Genomic DNA, 12172 nt, shown 5'->3' with positions numbered 1-12172 from the left:
TTATTTCAGTACTTTTCTTACACATTTATCACCATTTATTCACTCTTGCAAACACATTTGGGGTTTGCTGATAGTATGCAGACTGTTGCCAGGCACTGAGTATTGAACCAGACAGAACAGGTCTCTAAGCTCCTGGAATGCCCGTTGAGTAAGTTCGTCATCCCCTCAGGGATTAGTCTTTACACTACTCTTTTTACTCTGGTTTGAACTACTTTGCACATATAGGATCGGATTATTTCTGCAGGGTGACGTAAACACAAATATAATTTTATTTGCTAGTCAAAGAGTGAAACTGACCGTTCATTCCTGTGAAACATTTACATATGTTTAGTGTCCGCCAAGCATTATGCTAGGTGCTGGAAAAAAAGAGCATAACTATTGCATAGTTTCTATCCTCAGGAAATTCAGAGTCTAGTTAGTCTCCTTAATAGTTCCACGCAGGATTCTAGCTCAAAAGTGGTTTCCTTTCCATGTCTCTAGTTCTACTGCCCATTTCCTCATTTCAAATGAGACCTATATATACACATATACATATATATAATATCTAAAATATTTAAATTTTAATGATAACATTACAACTACTTTTTGCATAGTTCTTTATAGTTATGAAATTTAGAAGTTCTAGCTGAATCTCACAACACATTCATATAGCAATTCCCTACTACTCCCCATTTCATATATGGACGACACAGCCCAAGACAGTAAGTGACTAATCTGGCTCGAGGTTATGCCCTTATAATTTTCAGAATTAGAAACTAAGGCCAGGATGTCTTATTACATCCTCATGGTGTTCACTCAATTCACGACGGTAAGGAAGTGACATTAAACTGTTTGACTTTTGAAATGTTATTGCAATAAGCCTATGACATTTAAAAATCTATCTAACTGCTCTTGTATTTGATATTAATGAATCATTTTTGTTAGGCTGTTGCCTGGTACACTCCCTATTCACTGGAAGCAAGCATGGGAGAAATTAGAGACTGATATTGAATTTGACAGATGCTCAGTAGTAAGTTCAGCGCTCGTAAGACACATGTTTAATTGGCAGCAACTATAACTACAACTAAAGAAAAACAAGATAAATGTAATAAAGATATCTCAAAGTATCAGATGGAACAAGTCAGAGGTTTTCTTAAAAGGTAAAAGTTGCTTGGCTTTTTTTTTAATTGAGTCCTTCCCACAATTAGTAACTGAGCAAGTAGGAATGACTGGGTGACAAATCGATACATGATGAATAGGTAAATCAAATTTAAAAATCCTATTTCAAATAGGACCATAAAACATAATACTTTTGTGTTTTATGAAAAACACAAAGCAAGCAGGCGTTATAGTCATGGGACAGTAAAGGCTGGTGACTTCCATTAGGCAATAACAAGACCCTCTGGCCATTTCAATTTTAGTGGCACTGCTGTTAGAGGCAAGGCTGTGGAGAGGGGAAGAGATGAAGTTATCACCATGTCTTTAGCAGTGCTTAGGTGGAGGAAGAGGTACTCATCTAGAAATTTAATCTTTGATCAAGAGCTGGCTGGCTTAAAGTACAGAACTTATGTCAACCATATCTAGGCAAATGCTTCTGATGTTGATAAAAGTGCTGCCCAAAGGTCTAGAAAAGCCATACTCTCTGGTCTTAAAACATTCTTTCACTTTAATTGAGCTTTCATTGCTAATTCCACTATATAAGATACCTTTTGAATTCACTTTTGGCTTTTTGTTTTTTATAGAGAAAAAGAAACCCACCAAACCCTTTTCCCAATAGCAGTCCTTGGTGCCACAGTCCAGTGTCCCTGCACATCCCTACAGTCCTCTGATTGAAACTTGCACTACATGCATGGCTAGAAGCAGCTTATAGACAGCCAAGGCCTCAGTCATCCAGGCCTGATCCAGCCCAGGCAAGTCAAAGGGATACTTACTCCAGTGGAGAGTTAAGGATGGGTGGGTGTGGGGAGGAGGGCAAGAGAGTAGGAGGGAATGAGGGAGACCTGGTGAAAGGGGTTAAGTGGTAAAATTCACTAAGGACTAAAAGCTATTCATATCCTCAAGAATAGATGGCTTCTAAAGCAAAATCTGAACTCCTTCACTTCCCTTTGCTTTAGCACGGTGTCTTCTTACCGCTCTGGTATCTGTTGAATGAATCAGTGAATCAAAAGAATAGTGTGGCCAGCAAGAGTACATAGGATCCTTGAAGTTTGGTCAAAGTACATTTGTTTTTCACTAGGCAGGAAAACTGGCCCTACAAAGTTATGCTCTGCTTAAAGATAAATCCATCTCTTCCAAACACATTCTAATTTAATTCCAAATTCTTATTATTTTTCAACAAGAAGTTTCTTATTTAAGTCATCTTAAGTTTTCAGAGTTGTGTTATTAACCCAGGATCTTTGAATAGATTTCAGGAAGTGCCTGAACTCCTGTATTTGGTACACAAATGTGTGTCTGTATGTTTGCTCTGGGAAAAGAGTCTATGAGGCTATCAGGTGACCCCAGATGTTTACAAGAAACTAATTATAACACAGTGCCAGATCCTAAGCTGTGGATAAAGTCTGTTTCATACAGGTGCTATATCCTGTTCAAACTATAATGATTTGCAAACATTTACTTAGTAGAGGGATGCTTTTAAATGAAATGTCAAACCAATATATAAAATGGGTAAAAGCAAGCCTGTTCAAGTTGAAGAAAAAGATAGCAATTCCCACTGCCCACTACACCCTTTCCCATCTCATCTTTCCTTGCTTTTTCCCTCTTCCCTGTGATCTTTGAGGCACCTCCCTGGAATCACAGAATTCTATACCATAGTATGAAAACCACTGTGTTAGTAGACCAACACATAATTGGATGTAGCACCCCCAAATAGTAACTTTTAGAAGTGAAATGATGAAAATTATGTAAAATCCTGAATATATTCCATTTCATAAAATTAAATACCCTATATCTTTATACTTGAGTTTCTTCATCTGTCAAGTAAAATATTTGGTCTGAAATTTAAAGAGTTCTTAGCAATACTTATATTTAATATTATATTATATGGGTGAAATAGGTGAAGGGACTAAGACTATATTGATCTTGATGAGCACTGAGTAATATATTCAGCTGCTGAATAACTATATTGTACATCTGAAACTAATACCACACTGTCTGTTAACCCTACTGGTATTATAATAATTTTTTAAAAAGTCTTTTGTTTCTGCGTCTCTGTCCTTTGTGTTTCTAATGCCGCCAGCCACCGGCCGCCCCGCAGGCTCCCGGGTCTCCCGGTCTCAGTCTATGCCCGGTGAGCACACCTCGATTCCGGAGTTTCGTGAGAAGGCACGCATTCACGGCTCACCGGTCTCAGTCCGCTCTCTCGCGGGTGCCCTCTGTGTGTCCGCCCGCTCCCCCGTGCAGGTGGCCCGCCAGCCACCAGCACCCCCGCGCGCGCTCCAGGAGCTCCCGGTCTCAGTGTGGATCCCGTGAGCACACCGGGATTCCGGTGTTCCGACCCCCGCGCGCGCTCCAGGAGCTCCCGGTCTCAGTGTGGATCCCGTGAGCACACCGGGATTCCGGTGTTCCGGGTCCGTCTGCTCCCCCGTGCAGGTGGCTGCCGCTTCCTGGCGCCCAAACGCGGCGGCTCCCTCCCCCTTCCGTTTATCTTCCGATATCTGTGCACGGTTTACAGCTCCCCTCTTCGTACCTCAATACTCAGCGCTGGAGATGTTCATTTGTAGAGATCCAGATGCATCATCCTGCGTCTCAGGCTGATTCCGTGGTTATTTAGGCTGGTCTGGTACCTATCCAGCTCGACTCAGGGGACCGGCTGAAAAAGGGGTCCCCTACTCCTCTGCCATCTTAACTCCCCTCCCATGGGGATGATTTCTTAATGTGTAAAAATATCAAATCACTATGATGCACACCTGCAATTAATAGGATATTGTACATCAATTATACTTCAATAAAAAGTTACTGTATTGCATATTTAACAGTTGTCAGGAGAGTAGATTTTAAATTTTTTTATCACAAGAAAAAAACTCGTAACTATGTCTGGTGATGAATGTTAACTAGACTTATTGGGGCAATCATTTCTCAGTGTATACAAATATCAAATCATTATGTTGTAAACATGGAACTAATATAATATGTCAATTTTACCTCAATAAAAAGTAAGTAACCATTTAATTTACCACTCTGTTTACCAACTGGGAGGACATTGGTCATCTTGGTCTAAGGCAGAAGTAAATGGTAGTGGATTGAGGAGTCATAAGCGGTGAAGAATTAATGACATAGTCTTTCCAAAGCTTGATTGTAATAGCACTATGAAGTGGAAGATGGAGGAAGATCGTGGGTTTTTTTTTCTTTTTTAAGGTGGTAGCAGTTTGAGGATACATACATATTTGGGGGAATGGGGCAGCGTGGAGGGAGAGGTGGACGTTAAAGGAGAATAATGAATGGACTGAGATGCTGAAGTAGCAGGAGGAGGTGGTGAACAGAGGGTTTCGCTTTAGATGGGAAAAGGGCCCCTCTTCCACTGAAACAAGATGGGCTGGAACCAAGAAGAGGTCAAGTGGGTATGGTGAACCTGCTTCTAAGTGGAAAGTAGGAAAACACACTTCTCTCTAATGATCCTGTTTTCCCAGTGAGATTATTTGCTGAGAGTAAGGATGGAGATGTGACGGCAGGGATTTGTACATTGTTGGAGGAATAAAAGACTATGCTAGTTCAGCTCATGAAGAACACAACTTGCTAACACACACATACACCTGCTTGCTTCCAATTACTAAGGGAATCATTAAGGAGACCGTTGGAGACCGGTTTATTCAGTGGCAGCAATCTGCGTGTGTGCGTGTGTGTGTGTGTGTGTGTGTGTGTGTGTGTTCTAGCAGTGCTCAACCACCAGGCTATATACAGACTGTAAACAATTTGAATGGTTACATCAAACGTCTTTGAGAATTTACTACTTGAATGAGACAGAAGAGCAAGTGCTAACATTTGAGTGATCTTGAACATGGCAATCTCTCTAAACCTCAGTTTCCTATTCTATAAAATGGGACTAAAAATAGAACCTGTCTCACTGGGTTGTTGTGAGAATTAAATGAAATATTAGTGTACCTCAATTTTTTTTTACCATGACTTTCAGTAAGAAATATGTAGCCTTATCATGAGAATTAAGTGAATATCTACAAGTTCACAATATCCTTACCAAAATATTTGGGGACTTGATGTATTTCAAAATTCAGAACTTGGGGGATTTCAGGAAAGTAGTATGATGACTAGAACACATATTATGTAACACCCCATCAGGGCTTAGAAAAGTATCCGAAATCAAACATTAATTTGTCCACAGCCAAACATATGAATAATTCACAAAAATCAAAAATAAAGACTATAACTAGACTCCCCTCAGTTTCAGGTCAGATTTTGCCACCAAAGCAATCAGGTCAGATTTTGTCTCAAATATATTTTTTTCCAAGTTTCTATTTAAATTCCAGCTAATTAACATACAGTGTAATATTAGTTTTGGCTGTAAAATTTAGTGATTCATCTCTTATATACCACACCTGGTACTCATCAAACATCAAATGCATTTTTTTTAAGTTTTGGGTTTTTCAGAACTTTATGGATTTTGGAATTGTGGATATGAATTTGTAGATATAATCATTAAAAAGTATCCAGCACATAATAAGTATTGGTTATTATTATTGGCATTTCATTTTTAAAATGACAGCTATAACCCACTGAAGGGCTTTCATGATGTACTATTAGGTTGTGACCCACACTTTGAGAAAAGCTAACGTAAAAACGTTTATTACCCTAGTCCCTGGTACAAATAGGCTCTCAACACATGTTAGAGGGAAAAATTACCATCTTATATTTGCATAATATTCTAAGTTTGTAAATTCTTTTAAGCACATAGTTGCTATTCATCTTCAGAGTAACTTTATCAGAAACAATCTAAATGATTTACCTTTCCTCTTTATTTACTTGATAGTTTCATGTCTCATGCTTTTATGGTGAATAGAAGGAAATTTAAATAATGACAATCACCTCTTCCTATGGCATTTATACCTTGACACCTAAAGCACTTTTTAACTTTCCTTTAATTATTTTATGTGAAAGAGATAATTTCATTACACAGATAAACAGAACTAAGAGATCAAACCATATGTCTTAGGTTATAAAATACACCATTTCTACATAGAATGTGTCCAATAGAATATACAGCTATTTAAAAGTTGTACTTTTAAAGCATATTATTCAGTTCTTAAAATGAACTAAGCACACATTTCTCTAAAGTCACTCTATAATCTTTGTGCTTTCTTTTTTAGTGCTCTTGGAGACATTAAAATAGCTGAAGTAAATGTCAAGGGTTTATTCGTGAGACTCATTAACTCTTCCCTTGACAAAGAACTGGAGATTGGAGGTCATATTCTCCAGCAAAATGTGAATGGACAAACAGTCTCTTTTTACCGCTTCCTTCCGCATATCATAATGCAGGCCAACTGCGCAGTAACAGTGAGTATGAGATATAAATGCTATGAACTTGAATTTTATAGGAAAAACCTCACCCAGCCAGACTGGCTTAGCACCAGTTTCTTCATCACTCAATCTCCAGGTAAAATGTGATTTCTTGTTACTAGTTGCTTGTCCCACTTTGTCCATTCCTGAATGTAAATTAATACCCATAATTAAATTTCCATGGCTTTCCTCAATTTAGTGTACAATACCTTTGGGGATTTTTAAAGATTTACTTATCTATTTGGGGGGGGAGAGGCAGAGGGAGAGAGAGAGAGAGTCTTAAGCAGCCTCCACACTAAGTGCGGGGCTCGCTCTCATAACCCTGAGATCATGACCTGAGCGAAACCAAGAGTCGGTGAGGTAACTGAGGTAACCAAATACACCACCCAGGCGCCCTGAATGCCTTTTGTTTTTATGATTCAGCTATTAAAACAAAATACCTAGGTTCCTAAAACTAAGCAAACATAAGCCTTAAAAGAAAAGCAAAGAGATTATTTGCTTAGAGAACAGGTAATTAGCTGATGCTGGAAGGTTTCCTCTCTTTCTTGTGCTTTCCTTTAAACTACATATAGTGGCTGCTTGGTGTTACACAGCTTGACGTTATATATTGTAAAGTCATATTTTAGAACCTCATCTGTTCAGAATGATACATTGCAGTGACCCTCTGACATATGCAAAACTACATGGAACTCAAATAGCATTTGTCATTAACACACCATTTTCCTACAGGTGTGGGCAGCTGCCTCTGAAGCAAAGCATCAGCCACCATCGGATTTTCTTTGGAGAGAACAAAGCAAGTTTGGAACAAGCCCAAACTGTACAACGATTCTGTGCAAACCGAATGGTGAAGTCAGTGTCCTATTCTTAACAACAGTTAAGAATTAAATTAAAAGAAGAATGGATTGCTGTCCTTAGGTTCCCCTTCTCCTCTTAGCTGACTCAAGTATTTCCCATCCTTAATAGATTAGATAAAACCATCACTAACTGCAAGAACATGTCAGGCAAATCAACAGCACCCTGTTCCCAGGGCCAGAGTGCCAGAGAGCTACTTATAATTTGACAAAAATAATTTTCATAGCCCATATTTCTAAGAAGTACTTCAAATTTCAGAGTCAAGGATGGATTTTATTTATGATATTTAGGTTGAAGAACGGGATAAGAAAGGAAGTACTACATAGAGATTTTTTCTATTCACTTATTCATTTCTCAAATATTTGTTGAGATGATTCTCTATTCCAATGGCTATAGTAAGTGCTGAGAATACAGTGTAGAATAAGACACAATATCTGCTCTTAAGAGACTAATATTCTAGGGGCGCCTGGGTGGCTTAGTCGTTAAGCGTCGGCCTTTGGCTCAGGGCGTGATCCCGGCGTTCTGGGATCGAGCCCCACATCAGGCTCCTCTGCTGGGAGCCTGCTTCCTCCTCTTCCACTCCCCCTGCTTGTGTTCCCTCTCTTGCTGGCCGTCTCTCTCTGTCAAATAAATAAATAAAATCTTCAAAAAAAAAAAAGAGACTAATATTCTAATGAAAGGATCTATAGTCTAATTTGTAACAACTATACATTATTCACTATAAAATTAAGTGTATTAGTAATAATTTTGGGTAACTCTTTCCCAGTATTTGACAATTTTATATTTTCATTCTACCTTTTCCTTAGCATAACATTAGCATAAATATATGCCCAAAGACACACTACTAAAATTGAAAGATATCTTTGTATACAACAAAAAAGTTATTCCTTTTGCAAAACCATTCTTTCGATTTTTCTAAAATACCTGCCCTTTTATTTTCTTACCTTCAGTCTTACTATGTCATATAACTACTAATCCAGATTGATTAGAATCTATCTCTCTGTTTGTCTTGCTTACTACATTATACCTCATGCTTAGTTTAACTCTTCCTTTAGAGTAGACTTGCTAATTTATTAAGAGCCACTTAATGTCTTTCTGTAAGAACAGCAGTTGTCATTAGATAGAACCCTCATTAGATGTAATTTTGAAGCCTTTACTCACCTTTAGATCTTTTAGTGGGCTTAAAATGAATTTTATAATACTTCTCTAATGATTTTCACTGTTGGGAAAAATAAGGTGATGTAATCTAAATTATTTACTCAGGCTCATAAAAATCATTGGCAAAATTCTAAGATTAAGGCATTCTTATTTCAGACTTTTCATCACATTTATCCACCCATTTATTCACTCTGCAAACACATTTGGGGTTTCTACTTAGTATGCAGACTGTTGCCAGGCACTGAGTATTGAACCAGACAGAACAGGTCTCTAAGCTCCTGGAATGCCCGTTTGAGTAAGTTGTCATCCCCTGCAGTGGGATTAGTCTTTACACTACTCTTTTTACTCTGGTTTGAACTACTTTGCACATATAGGATCGGATTATTTCTGCAGGGTGACGTAAACACAAATATAATTTTATTTGCTAGTCAAAGAGTGAAACTGACCGGTTCATTCCTGTGGGAAACATTTACATATGTTTAGTGTCCGCCAAGCATTATGCTAGGTGCTGGAAAAAAAAGAGCATAACTATTGCATAGTTTCTATCCTCAGGAAATTCAGAGTCTAGTTAGTCTCCTTAATAGTTCCACGCAGGATTCTAGCTCAAAAGTGGTTTCCTTTCCATGTCTCTAGTTCTACTGCCCATTTCCTCATTTCAAATGAGACCTATATATACACATATACATATATATAATATCTAAAATATTTAAATTTTAATGATAACATTACAACTACTTTTTGCATAGTTCTTTATAGTTATGAAATTTAGAAGTTTAGCTGAATCTCACAACACATTCATATAGCAATTCCCTACTATCACCCTCCCCATTTCATATATGGACGACACAGCCCAAGACAGTAAGTGACTAATCTGCCTGAGGTTATGCCCCTTATAATTTTCAGAATTAGAAACTAAGGCCAGGATGTCTTATTACATCCTCATGGTGTTCCACTAATTCACGCACGGTAAGTAAGTGACATTAAACTGTTTGACTTTGAAATGTTATTGCAATAAGCCTATGACATTTAAAAAATCTATCTAACTGCTCTTGTATTTGATATTAATGAATCATTTTTGTTAGGCTGTTGCCTGGTACACTCCTATTCACTGGAAGCAAGCATGGGAGAAATTAGAGACTGATATTGAATTTGACAGATGCTCAGTAGTAAGTTCAGCGTCTCGAAGACACATGTTTAATTGGCCAGCAACTATAACTACAACTAAAGAAAAACAAGATAAATGTAATAAAGATATCTCAAAGTATCAGATGGAACAAGTCAGAGGTTTTCTTAAAAGGTAAAAGTTGCTTGGCTTTTTTTTTTTTTAATTGAGTCCTTCCCACAATTAGTAACTGAGCAAGTAGGAATGACTGGGTGACAAATCGATACATGATGAATAGGTAAATCAAATTTAAAAAAATCCTATTTCAAATAGGACCATAAAAACCATAATACTTTTGTGTTTTATGAAAAACACAAAGCAAGCAGGGTTATAGTCATGGGACAGTAAAGGCTGGTGACTTCCATTAGGCAATAACAAGACCCCTCTGGCCATTTCACTTCTTAGTGGCACTGCTGTTAGAGGCAAGGCTGTGGAGAGGGGAAGAGATGAAGTTATCACCATGTCTTTAGCAGTGCTTAGGTGGAGGAAGAGGTGCATCATCTAGAAATTTAATCTTGGATCAAGAGCTGGCTTGTGGCTTAAAGTACAGAACTTATGTCACACATATCTAGGCAAATGCTTCTGATGTTGATAAAAGTGCTGCCCAAAGGTCTAGAAAAGCCATACTCTCTGGTCTTAAAACATTCTTTCACTTTAATTGAGCTTTCATTGCTAATTCCACTATATAAGATACCTTTTGAATTCACTTTTGGCTTTTTGTTTTTTTATAGAGAAAAAGAAAACCCACCAAACCCTTTTCCCAATAGCAGTCCTTGGTGCCACAGTCCCAGTGTCCCTGCACATCCCTACAGTCCTCTGATTGAAACTTGCACTACATGCATGGCTAGAAGCAGCTTAAATAGACAGCCAAGGCCTCAGTCATCCAGGCCTGATCCAGCCCAGGCAAGTCAAAGGGATACTTACTCCAGTGGAGAGTTAAGGGATGTGTGGGTGTGGGGAGGGAGGGCAAGAGAGTAGGAGGGAATGAGGGAGACCTGGTGAAAGGGGTTAAGTGGTAAAATTCACTAAGGACTAAAAGCTATTCATATCCTCAAGAATAGATGGCTTCTAAAGCAAATATCTGAACTCCTTCACTTCCCTTTGCTTTAGCACGGTGTCTTCTACCGTTCTTGGTATCTGTTGAATGAATCAGTGAATCAAAAGAATAGTGTGGCCAGCAAGAGTACATAGGATCCTTGAAGTTTGGTCAAAAGTACATTTGTTTTTCACTAGGCAGGAAAAACTGGCCCTACAAAGTTATGCTCTGCTTAAAGATAAATCCATCTCTTCCAAACACATTCTAATTTAATTCCAAATTCTTATTATTTTTCAACAAGAAGTTTCTTATTTAAGTCATCTTAAGTTTTCAGAGTTGTGTTATTAACCCAGGATCTTTGAATAGATTTCAGGAAGTGCCTGAACTCCTGTATTTGGTACACAAATGTGTGTCTGTATGCTGTTTCCTGGGAAAAGAGTTCATGAGGTTCATCAGGTGACCCCAGATGTTTACAAGAAACTAATTATAACACAGTGCCAGATCCTAAGCTGTGGATAAAGTCTGTTTCATACAGGTGCTATATCCTGTTCAAACTATAATGATTTGCAAACATTTACTTAGTAGAGGGATGCTTTTTTAAATGAAATGTCAAACCCAATATATAAAATGGGTAAAAGCAAGCCTGTCCAAGTTGAAGAAAAGATAGCAATTCCCACTGCCCACTACACCCTTTTCCCATCTCATCTTTCCTTGCTTTTTCCCTCTTCCCTGTGATCTTTGAGGCACCTCCCTGGAATCACAGAATTCTATACCATAGTATGAAAACCACTGTGTTAGTAGACCAACACATAATTGGATGTAGCACCCCCCAAATAGTAACTTTTAGAAGTGAAATGATGAAAATTATGTAAAATCCTGAATATATTCCATTTCATAAAATTAAATACCCTATATCTTTATACTTGAGTTTCTTCATCTGTCAAGTAAAATATTTGGTCTGAAATTTAAAGAGTTCTTTTAGCAATACTTATATTTAATATTATATTATATGGGTGAAATAGGTGAAGGGACTAAGACTATATTGATCTTGATGAGCACTGAGTAATATATTCAGCTGCTGAATAACTATATTGTACATCTGAAACTAATACCACACTGTCTGTTAACCCTACTGGTATTATAATAATTTTTTAAAAGTCTTTTTGTTTCTTTTATTCTTTGTTCACATGTTTTATTTTTTAAATTCCACATATGAGTAAAATCATATGGTATTTATCTTTCTCTGACAGACTTATTTCACTTAGCATTATATCCTCTAGATCTATCCATGTTGTTGCAATTGGTCAGATCTCATTCATTTTTAAGGCTGAATAATATTCCATTATATAGATAGATGATAGATGATAGATAGATAGATAGATAGATAGATAGATGCACACACACATACCACTTCTTTATTTATTCATCTGTGGATGAACACTTGGGCTGCTTCCATATCATGGCTACTGTAAATAATGCTG

The 12172-nt window shown here is 37.7% G+C and overlaps 1 protein-coding gene across 1 annotated transcript in view; it reads left to right on the top strand.

Moving 5' to 3' along the window:
- LOC103656523 (lamin tail domain-containing protein 1-like) overlaps nucleotides 1-11600 on the top strand; it is a 48568-nt gene extending 36968 nt beyond the window's left edge. Inside the window, exons 4-7 of the mRNA XM_008683939.2 lie at nucleotides 6294-6480; nucleotides 7213-7332; nucleotides 9576-9790; nucleotides 10387-11600. Of these exons, the coding sequence (XP_008682161.2) occupies nucleotides 6294-6480; nucleotides 7213-7332; nucleotides 9576-9790; nucleotides 10387-10633 (769 nt within the window). The 3' untranslated portion in view covers nucleotides 10634-11600. The remainder of the gene's footprint in view (nucleotides 1-6293; nucleotides 6481-7212; nucleotides 7333-9575; nucleotides 9791-10386) is intronic.
- The last annotated feature ends 572 nt before the right edge of the window (nucleotides 11601-12172 follow it).

The sequence above is a fragment of the Ursus maritimus genome, unplaced genomic scaffold (genome assembly GCF_017311325.1).
Source record: "Ursus maritimus isolate PB19 unplaced genomic scaffold, ASM1731132v1 scaffold_31, whole genome shotgun sequence".
Lineage (NCBI taxonomy): Eukaryota > Metazoa > Chordata > Mammalia > Carnivora > Ursidae > Ursus > Ursus maritimus.
This window is presented reverse-complemented; position numbering and strand designations above follow the sequence as displayed.